The 13,156-nt window shown below is 39.7% G+C and overlaps 1 protein-coding gene across 3 annotated transcripts in view; it reads left to right on the top strand.

Annotated features, from left to right (window-relative positions):
* DOCK1 (dedicator of cytokinesis 1) overlaps positions 1 to 13,156 on the top strand; it is a 542,476-nt gene that overhangs the window by 117,560 nt on the left and 411,760 nt on the right. For all 3 annotated transcript variants that reach the window (XM_064269186.1, XM_064269185.1, XM_064269187.1), the window contains exons 22-23: positions 4,584 to 4,718; positions 12,086 to 12,194. In XM_064269186.1, coding sequence (XP_064125256.1) covers positions 4,584 to 4,718; positions 12,086 to 12,194 — 244 coding nt within the window. The remainder of the gene's footprint in view (positions 1 to 4,583; positions 4,719 to 12,085; positions 12,195 to 13,156) is intronic.

Below are 13,156 nucleotides of genomic sequence, written 5' to 3'. Positions count from 1 at the left end.
CTTGCAGGCTGAGAGATCGGTTGGCAAACAAATGTAGGTGTCCGTTACTTGTGTAAAAACTTGGTAGTTTTATCTGTGTTTGTGCATTTTTCCCCTCAAAACTCTGAATTTTCTGGTATAATTTTATTATTGTTTTTCTCTTAATAGACTTAAAAATCTTGTTGGAAGAGATAGGTGATAAATTATCATAACGTCAGGGAATAAATTCTTGTTCTCCCCACACCTCCCATTTATCTTTGAAATTTTGAGTTTCTGTTGGATGAAACTGATGTATGGATGCAGAGCACCTGCCTCACTGCAGGTTCTCAACAAGCATTTGATGAATGAGTAAATGGATTTATTTCTGTTTTGAAGTTATTGGTTGTTTAGTGTGACTAAAATGCAGTTTTGTATTTTCAATATTTCTCCTTGCTCTTTAAAGAGGGGCTTCTCTTTTGTGCCACAAACTTCGGCTACTACTAACTTGGATTCCTAGTGCCCACTCAGCTGCTGTTGACCTACCCAGTCCTCCTCTCTGCCATACCCACCCCTTGGGTCTATTCAGACACCGAGGCCCCACACTTAGTATTAAGAGTACAGTCCTGGAGCCAGGCTTCCTGTGTTTGAAATACAGCTCTGTCACTTAAAAGCTCTGTGATCTTGGGCAAATTGCTCCACCTCTCTGGGCTTCAGCCTTCTGTTCTGTAGAAAGGGCATAATCACAGGGCTGTATGAGGATTTAAAGGAATTATTTTAGGTAACATGCTTGGAAGCATCCTTGGCTTATGGAACACCATGTAATTGTGAGCTTTATTATTATTAGAATTACTATGACCTCTCCATGGTGGGTTTTGGTACTGATTCCAATGTTTTATTGTATGAGTTGTGGTGGAAAAGAAATATTTAAATGATCTAAGGACATCCCTCTTACAATCATTAGAAAGCTCTCTTTAGTGTCGGTAAATTGAATCCAAGCTTCCATCTATGTGTTGAATATTTTTAAGGAAAAACCTGCTTGCCTTATGTGTGTAACCATGAAGTCAGGATCAGAGGATTCTGGCTCTTGGATGCCAGCAATTAGTGTAACCCAATCCGGCCCCTGGATTCTTGGGTATCATCCAGCGCACAGTGTCTTAGTCACCTAGTGCTGCTATAACAGAAGTACCACAAGAGGATGGCTTTAACAAACAGAAGTTTATTCTCTCACAGTCTAGGAGGCTAGAAGTCTGAATTCAGGGAGTCTGCTCCAGAAGAAGGCCTTCTCTCACTGTTGGTTCTGCAGGAAGGTCCTTGTTATCAGTCTTCCCCTGGCCTAGGAGGTTCCCGTGCAGGGAACTCGGGTCCAAAGGACACTCACTGATCCCAGTGCTTCTTTCTTGGTGGTATAAGATCCCTTCCTCTGTGTCTTAGTCATCTAGTGCTGCCATAACAGAAATACCACAAGTGGATGGCTTTAACAAAGAGAAATTTATATTCTCATAAGAAAGCAGGCTAAAAGGCCCAATTCAAGGTGTCAGCTCCAGGGGAAGGCTTTCTCTCTCTGTGAGCTCTGGAGGAAGGTCCTTGTTCTCAGTCTTCCCAGAGTTGAGGAGCGTCTCAGGGGTATGGACCCCAGGTTCAAAGGACGTGCTCTGCTTCTGGTGCTTTCTTGGTGGTATAAGGTCCCCAACTCTCTGCTTGCTTCCCTTTTATCACTTGAGAGATAAAAGGCTATGCAGGCCATACCCCAGGGAAACTCCCTTTACCTTGGATCAGAGTGGCGACCTGAGTAAGGGTGGTGTCACAATCCCACCCTAATCCTCTCAACATAAACTTACAATCACAAAATGGAGGACAACCACACAATACTGGGAATCAAGGCCAACCAAGTTGACACATATTTTTGGGGGACACAATTCAATCCATGACACTCTGCTTGCTTCTTACTCGTTTTATCTCTTGTAAGATAAAAGGTGATACAGCCCACGTCCCAGGGAAACTCCCCAGGCTGAGACCTGAGTTAAGGGTGTTGCATCCCACCTTAATCCTACTTAACCTAATCTTGCCTCATTAACCACAGTAAGAGATGAGAATTTACAATGCATAGGAAAATCACATCAGATCACAAAATGGTGGGCAATCACAAATACTGGGAACCATGGCCTAGACAAGTTGATACACATTTTTGGGGGACACACTTAAATCCAAAACACCCAGGATGAAAGATGTGTAAGATTACTACCTTGAAAATTACAAAACACTACAGACAGAAATTAACGAAGAACCACATAACTGAAGATATATGCCATGTTCATGGATCGAAGGATAAAATATTGCTAAAATGTATATTTTCCCCAAATTGGTCTATAGTTCTGACACACTCTGAATCAAAATCTCTGCAGGCTTTTTTGAAGAAATTGACCAGCCAATTTGAAAATTTACATGGAAATTCAAAGTGTCCAGAATAGCCAAATTATGTTTTCAGGACAAACTGATTTCAAGACTAACTCTAATGCTTTGGTAAACAAGGCAGTGTGGTATTGGCATAAGGATAAATAGTTCAATAGAACTTCAGTAGGAACATAGAATACTGAATAGACCCCACACACGTATCTGCTGTTTTGTAACTGCTGTTTTCTTATTCACAGTGTGATGCAATTTTTCCATCCTTCCCCCTCTTATTTATGTAATAGCTGTGCAGTATTCCATCGTGGTGATATTTCATAATTTATTTAACCAGCCCCCATGTGATGGACATTTGCATTGTTTATATACATATTTTTTCTATAGACAATGCTGCAGTAAGTATCGTTTAATACATCTGTATAAGGAGCCCTGGTGGTGCAGTGGCTAAGTGCTTGGCAGCTAACTGAAAGGTTGGCTGTTCGACGCACCCCTGCGGCTCCACAGTAGAAAGGCTTGCTGATCTACTTCCATGAAGATCACAGCCTAGGAAACTCTATGGGTCAGTGCTACTCTGTCATATAGGGTCTCCATGAGTTAGAATCGACTTGACAGCACCCAACAACAATGATACATTTGTAATTGTTTCTGTGGGATAGACTACGAGAAATGGAATTGAAGATGTCAAAGGATTTGAATGTTTTAAATATTGATAGATATTGCCAATTTATCTGCCAAAGACTGTCCTGCCTATTTATCCTACCTGTGTTGTTCCTGCCTCCCCAAATCTTGTGTGACTACGTTATTTTCAGCCTTTCCCATTTATTTATTCCAATGTACTAGGCAAGCAGTTGGCAACTTGTTATTTTAATTTGCATGCATTTATTTATGAATGAATTTGGCTATTTTTTATATGTTTCTAGACTATTTGTCTTCCCTTTTTCTGTGATGTACCTGAATGAGGCCTCTTGGGTTCATTTTTTCCACCTCTAACCTTCTCATGTATCTTGAAGGTCTCAGTAAATCTATTATGATTTGAATTTTCTGAATTAATTAATTCCAGAAAAATAGAAATGTGTATGCTTTTTCCTTCACTTTGAGCCTGGGAATTTAAAAATTATCTATAAACTAAGCACTTGAAATAAATTTTGAAGCTATGAATTAAAATGAAACTTACAGCATGTAGTTATTTGTACCAGCTGCCTTCAACTATTTCTGTAGTTGGATGGAAAATTTAGAAAAAGTTCTGACCAGTTTTTGTGCATTATGAACTGTATAAACATCTATTATAAAAAGTTTTAAATACTGTCAGGTAGGAGAGATACATGTTTTTAGATCACAGTTTATACGTACGTAGACTTGTAAGAGAAGTATGGTGATTACACTTTTAAAATTAAACTTTTGTGGGGAAATTCTGTTATTTGGAAATGTGAAAGGTATTTAAAAATCTTTTCAGATATCCACCCATATTATTCTCATATATTGTGTGTACTCTTCATAGAAGGATTCTTAGAAAATTCATCAAGAATTTAAGAATGTTTCCTATTTGAAAAATTTCTTGTGAAATTTTTATTTTCAGTGTAAGAACTCCAGATTTTTAGAAAAGGAACTAAAATGAATCGAGGTGGCTGAGACGATTTCTAAGAAGTACTGTTTCGTATAATGTCTTTTTTATTGTGGTAAAACACACATAAAATTTTCCATTTTAATGACTTTAAAGTGTACAGTTAGTGGCGCTTAGTAGATTCAAAGCGTTGTACAGCCATCAGCACTGCTAGTTCTAGAACATTTCAGTATGGTGCCTTTTTGGAAAGATTTCTTGTGACTCTGTTGGGCTTTACTGAAAATCTCTTAGATTTTTTGTTGTTATAGTTTAACATGAGGAGATCCAGTATACCTACTTAACCCTTGGCTTCCTCTTTTGTAAAGTAGGGGTAATAGTCCTACTGCCTTAGAGTGTTGCCGTGGAGGTTAAATTAGAGAACATTCAACACGCTCAGAACAGTGCCTAAGGCTTAGAAAGTCCTTATCGAATACTCAGGTCTTGCTCCCCTGAGAGTTATTTCAAGGGTCACCTTGTCAGACTAGAGAAATTTTTACAAATATGCATATACTGAGAAGTATAAATTAAAATAAAAACCACCTACTTGTACATTGCCAACCAGTTTGAGACATTGAACATTTCTGAACTTATCGTTAATTTATGTTTCCGTTATGAACAGGAAGCTGACAAAAGTGTTAAGAAATTACGTGGACAATGCTGAGAAGCCGGGCATAAATGAGCAGCTGTATAAGGCGATGAAAGCCCTAGAATACATCTTCAAGTTCATCGTGCGCTCCCGGATACTGTTCAATCAGTAGGTACCCCCATGCTGGCTCACGAGAAGACTTTCCAGAAATCCTTTACTTCCTTCCTTTTCTGATAGCATCTCCCAAATATGTGAAACTAAGACTCGCCATCTTTGCTTCTAAGGAGCTTGTGGTTGTACTTTTTCCAAGACAGATTTGTTTGTTCTTTTGGCAGTCCATGGTATATTCAGTATTCTTCGCCAACACCACAATTCAAGGGTGTCACTCTTCGGTCTTCTTTATTCATTGTCCAGCTTTCGCATGTGTATGAGGTGGTTGAAAACACCATGGTTTGGGTCAGGTGCCCCTTAGTATTCAAGGTGATATCTTTGCTTTTTAACACTTTAAAGAGGTCTTTTGCAGCAGATTTGTCCAATGCAATGCACTTTTTGATTTCTTGACTGCTACTTCTATGGGTGCTGATTGTGGATCCAAGTAAAATGAAATCCTTGAGAACTTCAGTCTTTTCTCTGTTTATCATGATGTTGCTGATTGGTCCAGTTGTGAGGATTTTTGTTTTCTTTAGGTTGATGTGTGGTTCATACTGGAGGTTGTGGTCTTTGATCTTCATCAGTAAGTGCTCCTAGTCTTTTTTTTCAACCAGCAAGGTTGTGTCGTCTGCATAACGAAGTTTGTTCATGAGTCTTTCTCCAATCCTAACGTCACGTTCTTCTTCATATAAGGTTGCTATGAGTCGAAATTAGCTCATCAGTACCTAACAACAACAGCAACAACAAAGATCTGCTATGGGGATAACACCAACACCAAAACACAAACCTCCCTTGGCCACGTCCATCAGTGGACAGTTGGCTGCACCAGGCACTGATCAGGGGCTGGTAACATCTTTTCTGTTGCCCTGAGCCAGCTTCATGATGGGACTAGCTGTTGAGAGCTTAGATCAGGTCTGCATTGCTGTCTCCTGTTGTGAAGACTGTGTGGCTCAGGGCTCCTCTTCCCCGAAAGACTGAACTTTCTCCCACTCCCTTTTTATCCCTCAGTCCTTGAGGCAGCACCTCTCAAATGAACCCTGCCTCTTCCAAGTGTGGAACAGGCACATACTCTGTATGCCTCACTGGCCGGAAGGTTGTGTGACAGTGGTCTACTCCACCAGTTCTCCAAAGGAGAAAGAGGCCCTTTGTCAGGGGACTTACAGCTTTCACATCAAGTAAGACCTCTCCCTCACCCTGCCGCTCTGTGGTAGTTCCTCCTGAGATGTGAGGACATAGCAGTGCTTCTTCCACCACAGAGGTGTGGGACCAAAGCCCTGGTGGTAGGGTGTGAGAGACAATTCTCTCATTGCCTTTGCCTCCTTGTCCTCTTGTGTCCCCTCCCCCTGTACATCCTAGCTGTTTTAAGGCACCTTTTAGGAATGGTCTTCCATGTCACATATACAGGCTGCCCCAGGGCCTGTCACATATTTTTCAGAACAGGCTCTGGGCTTCCTCATTGTCTGGTAGCTCTACTCAACTCTTCTGACTGTTGAAGCTGTGGTCCTGAGGCTTTGATATATGGTAAGAAGAAGAGAGAGAAAAGGTCAGATAGATCTGGAATTACCAGAGTACCTGAGAGATGTTAGTTTAGGATAAAAGTGTTTGTTTGCAGGTCTGCTTTTTGTCCACATTATCTTTTTAATTTTCTGAAGCTGTTTTCCTTCTTTCTCTGTCATCGGTCAACAAACATTACTGAGAACCATGAGTGTGGTTTTCCCATTACCTCAGAAGGGAGTGTTGACTTACTTAGGATTTCTGCTCTCTCCTTTCTTCCGTCCATCCTGCTTCCCTTGCCTCTTTCCTTTCCTTTCTTCTTCCATAAGTACTTAATGAGCTTCTGAACCCTGACTGTGTTCCAGATTTTAGTAGTTTATTGGCCTTATTTTTTTTTTCTCTAAAGGTTTCTTAAATGTGGACCTTGGCTGCCTTCTATGCTCCTTGAGGGCAGAGAAGGACGCAAGTTCCTTCTGGGACTTAGACCATAGTTGTAGCCACGTTGTGGGAATATGACAGATAATTCTTAAATTTAAATCCGTAGTCTAAAACTGTTGAGAAGATCTTTTAATATTTTATGGATAATATGGTAGGAAAGCAATCATGATCTTAAACTCATGGATAATGGGGTATCTTTATTTTACTAAAGAATTGTACTAAAATTTGTCTTTTGGAATCTTTCCTCCTCACCTTACTCCTTGTTGTCCTATTACATTTCCGTAGTGACTTCTACACCTGTGATATCAAAGGCATTACTTTTAGGTGAAATAATACTGTTTTGTATAAGCTACTTAAAAACACAGCAATCCTCTCTCCCTCACAGATGTGTAGAATGTTTGATCCGTAGCAAGCTCGAAGCAGGTCTTGTGGATGGTGTTTGCAGGAGTTGGGGGAATAAAAACAAACTAAGGCTCTCATTTTCGTAGATGCAACACATTTATTACCTTGGGAGAAAAACAATTGTGCTCACAGCTGGAATTGACAAGCATGTTTTTCTGTTTGCAAGAGGAATGAACTTTTGAGATCTTTTATTTTTCTTCTCCTTTCAAAATGGTCTGCTATGTTTTCCTATAATGCAGTAGTTTTAAATTCGAGGATAATTGACAGTAATTATTCTTCCAAAGAACAAAGAGGTGAAAGTTTGGAGATGAAGATCTTGAAGCTTACTAGGTTATCCCACTATCTTTCTAGCTATGTAAATGCATAGCTTTTGTTTTGTTTAGAAAGCTCATTTGTTCAGAAAAGAGAGCAGCAGTGCAAAGCTTGGCCCAAAGAAATTTGGTTGGTGGGGAACCCACTGAACTACTTCTGACAGCCAGGGGCACTTCTCCGTTGGTTTTTGTTTGCTTGTGTTTTCTGTGTGGGCGGATTGCATTAACTAGAAAGCCAGGAAGCAGGCCTGTCCTACCTCAGACCCTCTGGATGAAATTACTAAAACAAGTTATCGTTCAGCTCCTGTCTTTCTTGTGCTTTGTGGAGTTTTTGCCTGTCAGCTGGTGTTTGCTTTGTGAATAATTAGTTATTGATGATGAGTAAGTTGTTCCAGATCAGTCATTTTGCATTCATCCCCGAGGTCACAGAAATAGAATGTAGTTAATAGGGGAAGGTCCTGTCGTTCCTTGTTAGTGAATATTCACAACATTTAAACAGACCAAGGTATGATGCACTTCATTCATTTTTTTATCTACCTGTATGCCTCTGAGTTCTCTCCTCCTCCCTCTTCCTCCACTTCAAGGTGGGCCAAACAAGTGAATCTTCTGGTGTATTTGATAAACCAAGAGGTAAGACTTCATCAGTAGTCTCGTTACCAAAAGATTCTTAAAAGATATCGCTATAAGATGCAAATCATTTAAATGTTCTAAATGTATTGGTCAGTAGCAAAGAACACTGATTACTAAATTTTCATACTTGAAAGAGTCTCACTAGAATTTTAAATGTAATAAAAGCAAAAAACCAAACCCACTGCCGTTGAGTCGATTCCGACTCATAACGACCGTATGGGTAGAACTGCCCCATAGAATTTCCAAGGAGCGCCTGGCAGATTCGAACTGCTGACCTCTTGGTTAGCAGCTGTAGCACTTAACAACTACACCACCAGGGTTTCATTTAAATGTAAGAAAGACTCGTTAATTATGCTTTATAGATTTCAGAGCTGTGTTACTGGGGACATGCAGATTTAGAATTGTGACATCTTTCTTGTGGATTCACTGTTATCTTCTGGGTAATGTTTGTAATGAAATGCCTTTTCCCATTCTTTTACTTTCAACCTTTCTGTTTAAGGTGTGTCTTTTATGTGAGGCAGTTAGCTGGATTTTTATTTCATCCAGTCTGACAGTCTTTTTAATGGAATGTTTAGCTCATTTACATATAATGCAATTAGGTAGTATATTGGGCTTATATTTATTATCTTCATTTTAATTTTCTCTTTTACCCATCTATTTTGTTCTCTTCTTCTTTTTTTTTTGACCTTTTGTACTAATCAAAATTTTATTTTTTTATCTGGTTTTCCCCCTCTTAACGTGTTAAACATTCTTTCACTGTTCTTTTAGTGATTATCTTAGAGATAACATGCGCGATTGACTTATTATAGAGTTATTCAAATGATTACTTTTCCACTCCCCCAGATATGACTAGGGAAGTAGAATGCTTTAGTTCCATTTACTCCTTCCTCCCGTTTGTGTTGTTATTGTCATGCGTTTTAATTCCATACATATTTTAACACCACTAAGACATTGTGTTTTTAAGACATTACTAGTACTGCGATTAGGTGTTAGAGTGCTAACCAAAAGATTGGCGGTTTGAATCCACCAGCTGCTCTTTGGAAACTCTATGGGGCAGTTCTCTTCTGTCCTATAGGGCCACTATAAGTTGAAATTGACTTGGTGGCAATAGGTTTTTTTTTTTTTTAAGACATTACTAAGGAGCCCTGGTAGCAGTGATTAAGTGATCCACTGCTAACTGAAAGGGTGGTGGTTTGAAACCACCAGTGGCTTTGCGGGAAAAAGATAAGGCAGTCTGTTTCTGAAGAGATTTAAAGCTTCGGAAACCCTATGGGGCCCCTATGAGTCGGAATCGACTCAATGGCAGTGAGTTTAGTTTTTGGTTAAGACGTTACGGTTATTATTTTGTACCATTTGTGTTCATTCAGTATTCTTTATATTTACTCATTGTTTCTCATCTTTCCTTCAATTTCATGTTTCTCTCTGAGATAACTTCCTCCTGGCAAAACTCCCTATTGCATTTCTTTTAGTGCAGGTGTTGCAAGCTCTGTTTGTATGAAAACAATTTATGTCAGTTTAGGTTTTGAAGGACAATTTGATTTAATATAGAATTTGAAGTTAACAGTTATTTTCCTCTTCCACTTTAAGGATGTTATTCTTTTGTTTTCTGGTTTTCATCATCTCTGGTAAGAAGTCAGGTTTCAGACTTATTGTTGCTCCTTTGAAGGTAATGGCATCTTTTGTTCTCTTGCTGTTTTTATGACTTTTTTTTCCTGTGGTTCTTAGCCATCTCACTATGGCTTGCATAGGAATCTTCATTTTACTTATCTTACGTTGGGTTCTCAGAGCTTTTTGAATTTTGGGCTTGATGTCTTTCATCATTTTTGGAAAATTTATAGCCAGTATTCCATTGTCTCTCCTTTTCTTCTGAAACTTCGATTTCATGTATATTAGACCTCTTCATTGTGTCTCTAAAACCCTTTTCTCTGTTCTCTCTCTCTCCTTCTGTTTAGTTATTTTTATGTTGATTGTTTTCTAATTCATGAATTCTGTCTTTTGTTGTGTGTAATCTCCAGTTAACCCATATAATGAATTCCTAATTTTAGATATTTTAATTTTTAGTTTTGGAAGGTGCATTTGATTTAAATTTAGAATGTTCATTTTATTTTTATAGATTTGCTTCTCTAGTGAAATTCTCCATCTTCTGTATTTTAAAATATGATAAGCATAATTATTTTGGTGTTCTTGTCAACTAACTGTAATGTCTGGATCATCTGTGGGTCAGTTTCTTTTGCCTTTTCTTTCTCTTTTATTTGGCCATGTGGTCCTGTCTTTTGTAGGGCTTGATATTTTTTGTTTGAATACAGGACTGTGTATGTGAAAAAACTGTAGAATCTCCAGATAATATGATCTTCCTCTAGAGACAGTTCATCCTGCCTTCTAGGCATAGAGAAGGGACCGACCACCTCAGTCCAGTGAGGGAGCAAGCTAGATCAAGGCTGTAGCCTTGGTAAGGCTTAGTCTAGTTTTTGTTTGCCCTTGGCCCTCCAGAGGTTTCAGCTTTGAGTGTACTCTGTTATCTGGGCCATTTTGTGAACTATTTATTTTCTCTGGAAGCTGATTAAAAACTTCACTCTGCTTTTCAGAGGTTTTCATTTGGGTTTTTAGCCTTTCAACCACGTTCAGCTACAGGATTTGGCCAATGTCCTGTGGGCTGAATGACTGCATGCTTGGAGCCTCTCCAGGTGTGTGTGACACCTGTCAAACATTTCTGCATCCCACCTGCAGGCAGAAGGTCATGACTCCATAATTTTGATTGTTTAATACACCATTTAAGCAAACCACCATTTGAAAATCCTTATTTACAAAACAAATACACTAGGTTGCAATTTCCTGTTTTAGACAGAATTCTTCTCTTTACAATGGAACTCATCTAAATACAAGATTACCTCTACTCATACCTCTAGGGTAATTAATTATCACTTAGTTTACAAAATTTTCCATTGTACACAAGTTTTCAGGTATGGTATACTTTTAATTAGGCAGAAAACTAGTCTGTATTAATAAACATCTGAGTTGCAACATTTTAAAATTGAAATGCATTGCTTTTTAGTACAGCAACTTGAAGTAACTGTTAATAAATAATTTATAGATGAAACTTATTTACAATCAGTGACATATATGCATTTTTGCAACCAATGTACAACTTCCGTATTATCCATTTGTTAAATACATTCTACTTCTTGAAAATTTGTCCAGGTGCCATTGATTCTAAGAAGAATGAATTTGTAAAGTATCATTACTCTGAAGTAAATTAATTTTGAATTTACTGTTATAATGCCTGTTTCAAATGGTTATAACATCATGTTAAATTTAGGCAATTGTCTTTGTGATCATCAGTTTCGTGATATTATGGGTTTAAAAAACACTGTCAGGAAATAACCCAAAATATTAAAAGTGTAATTACTGAGGGGTGGGACTAGAGCTGAATTTCCCCTCCCTCCTTTTCTTTTTTCCTCCTTTCTTGTATACTTAAGTGTTTTCCAGATTTCTGAGATGTATTATTGTTGTTAGCTGCTGTCGAGTTGGCCTCTGACACATGACAATGCCATCAACAGAATGAAATGCTGCCCAGCCTGCGCCACACCATCATCATTTGGGGATCAGACCGTTGTGACCCATAGGGTTTTCACCAACTGATTTTCAGAAGTAGATCTCCAGGCTTTTCTTCCTAGTAGTCATTTTTAGTTTAGAAGCTCTGTTGAAATCCGTTCTGCATCATAGCAACATGCAGTCTACCACTGACAGATGGGTGGTGGTTGCACATGAAGTGCATTGGCCAGGACTCCAACCCAGGTCTCCCACGTGGAAGGTGACAATTCTAGTACTGAATCACCAATGCCTCATGAAATGTATGACGGTGAAAAAAAATCAGTAAGTGTTATCATTTTAAAAATCCTCATCTTAACTTGGAAGGCACACCTGCACAGCTGAGCAATCCCAGTTAATCTCATTTGCAGACTGCCTGCTGTGCTTCTTGGGTGTTGAGGTAATTGCTTCACATTGCAACTTGTCTCCTGGGCAGTTCTGTCATGGCCATGGACGCAGGAGCGAAATGGGGTGAGGGCTCTCCTGTCAGGACCCCGCTGAGCTTTGTGTGTTTCTTTGCAGGTTGTATGAAGACAAAGGAGAGGCCGACTTCATGGAGTCCTTGCTGCAGCTGTTCCGATCCATCAACGACATGATGAGCAGTCTGTCAGATCAGACAGTCAGAGTGAAGGTAGGCTTGGCTCAGCAGCACCAGCTACGGACAAGGCCGCCTTTTGGATGAAGGGCTTCCCACTTCCAGGGCCGTACATCGAGTGCAGCCTGAACTTATGAGCAAAGCCCAGGAGTCTTTTTTAGTGAACATAATCACGCTCAGTGTGTAATGGGATTCCTTTCTGTTTCTCCCTGGGTGCTCTTAAAGACTTTTGTTGCTTATCTTCTTGCTCTTTGAAAAGGAGAGCTCTGAATTTACTCAGTTTAAATAAGGGGAAGTTGATGAGAATAACTCTTTACATGGAACTTTGTCAGGGTGCTTTGGCGCTTCAGGAGATGTGAGAGGTTGATGGTGCTGCAGGCATCCCTGTCAGACCTCAGGCTCTCCCGTGGAAATGCTATTACACAGGCATCCTTTAGCAGATCCTACCTGTGCGGGAGAGAAAGATCCCAGGTGCCTTTGTTCCTGTTCTCCCCACTTTTGCTCACCTGTTCTCAACTGTTGCCCTTTGGAAGAAAGATGCCTTTGCGTCCGTCATGTGAGGTCTAAGTGGTCATTCACTCACTGGCCTGGAGGTATCCCAGGAGGCAAAGTGTGGGGCCCTGGAGGAGACCCCAGACTTGCTCACCTTCTAGTGATTTTTATGGGGCTGACTTTTCGTTGCAGAAACTAGTTGCTGTCGAGTTGATTCTGAGTCAGGGTGACCAGGTGTGTCAGAGTACAGCTGTGCTCCATAAGATTTTCAATGGCTGAATTTTCAGAAGTAGGCCTTTTGGTTAGTAACTGAGAGAGTTAACTGTTTACACCACCTAAAACCAAATCAAACCAAACCAAACCAAACCCCTTGTGGTTGAGTTGATCCCAACTATAGCGACTCTACAGAACAGAGTAGAACTGCCCCATAGAATTTCCAAGGAGCGGTTGATGGATTTGAACAGCAGACCTTTTGGTTCACAGCCAACCTCTCAACCACTGCGTCA

This window comes from Loxodonta africana, chromosome 16 (assembly GCF_030014295.1).
Source record: "Loxodonta africana isolate mLoxAfr1 chromosome 16, mLoxAfr1.hap2, whole genome shotgun sequence".
Classification (NCBI taxonomy): Eukaryota; Metazoa; Chordata; class Mammalia; order Proboscidea; family Elephantidae; genus Loxodonta; species Loxodonta africana.
The sequence above is the reverse complement of the archived record's forward strand: the minus strand, read 5'-3'. Positions and strand labels throughout refer to the sequence as shown.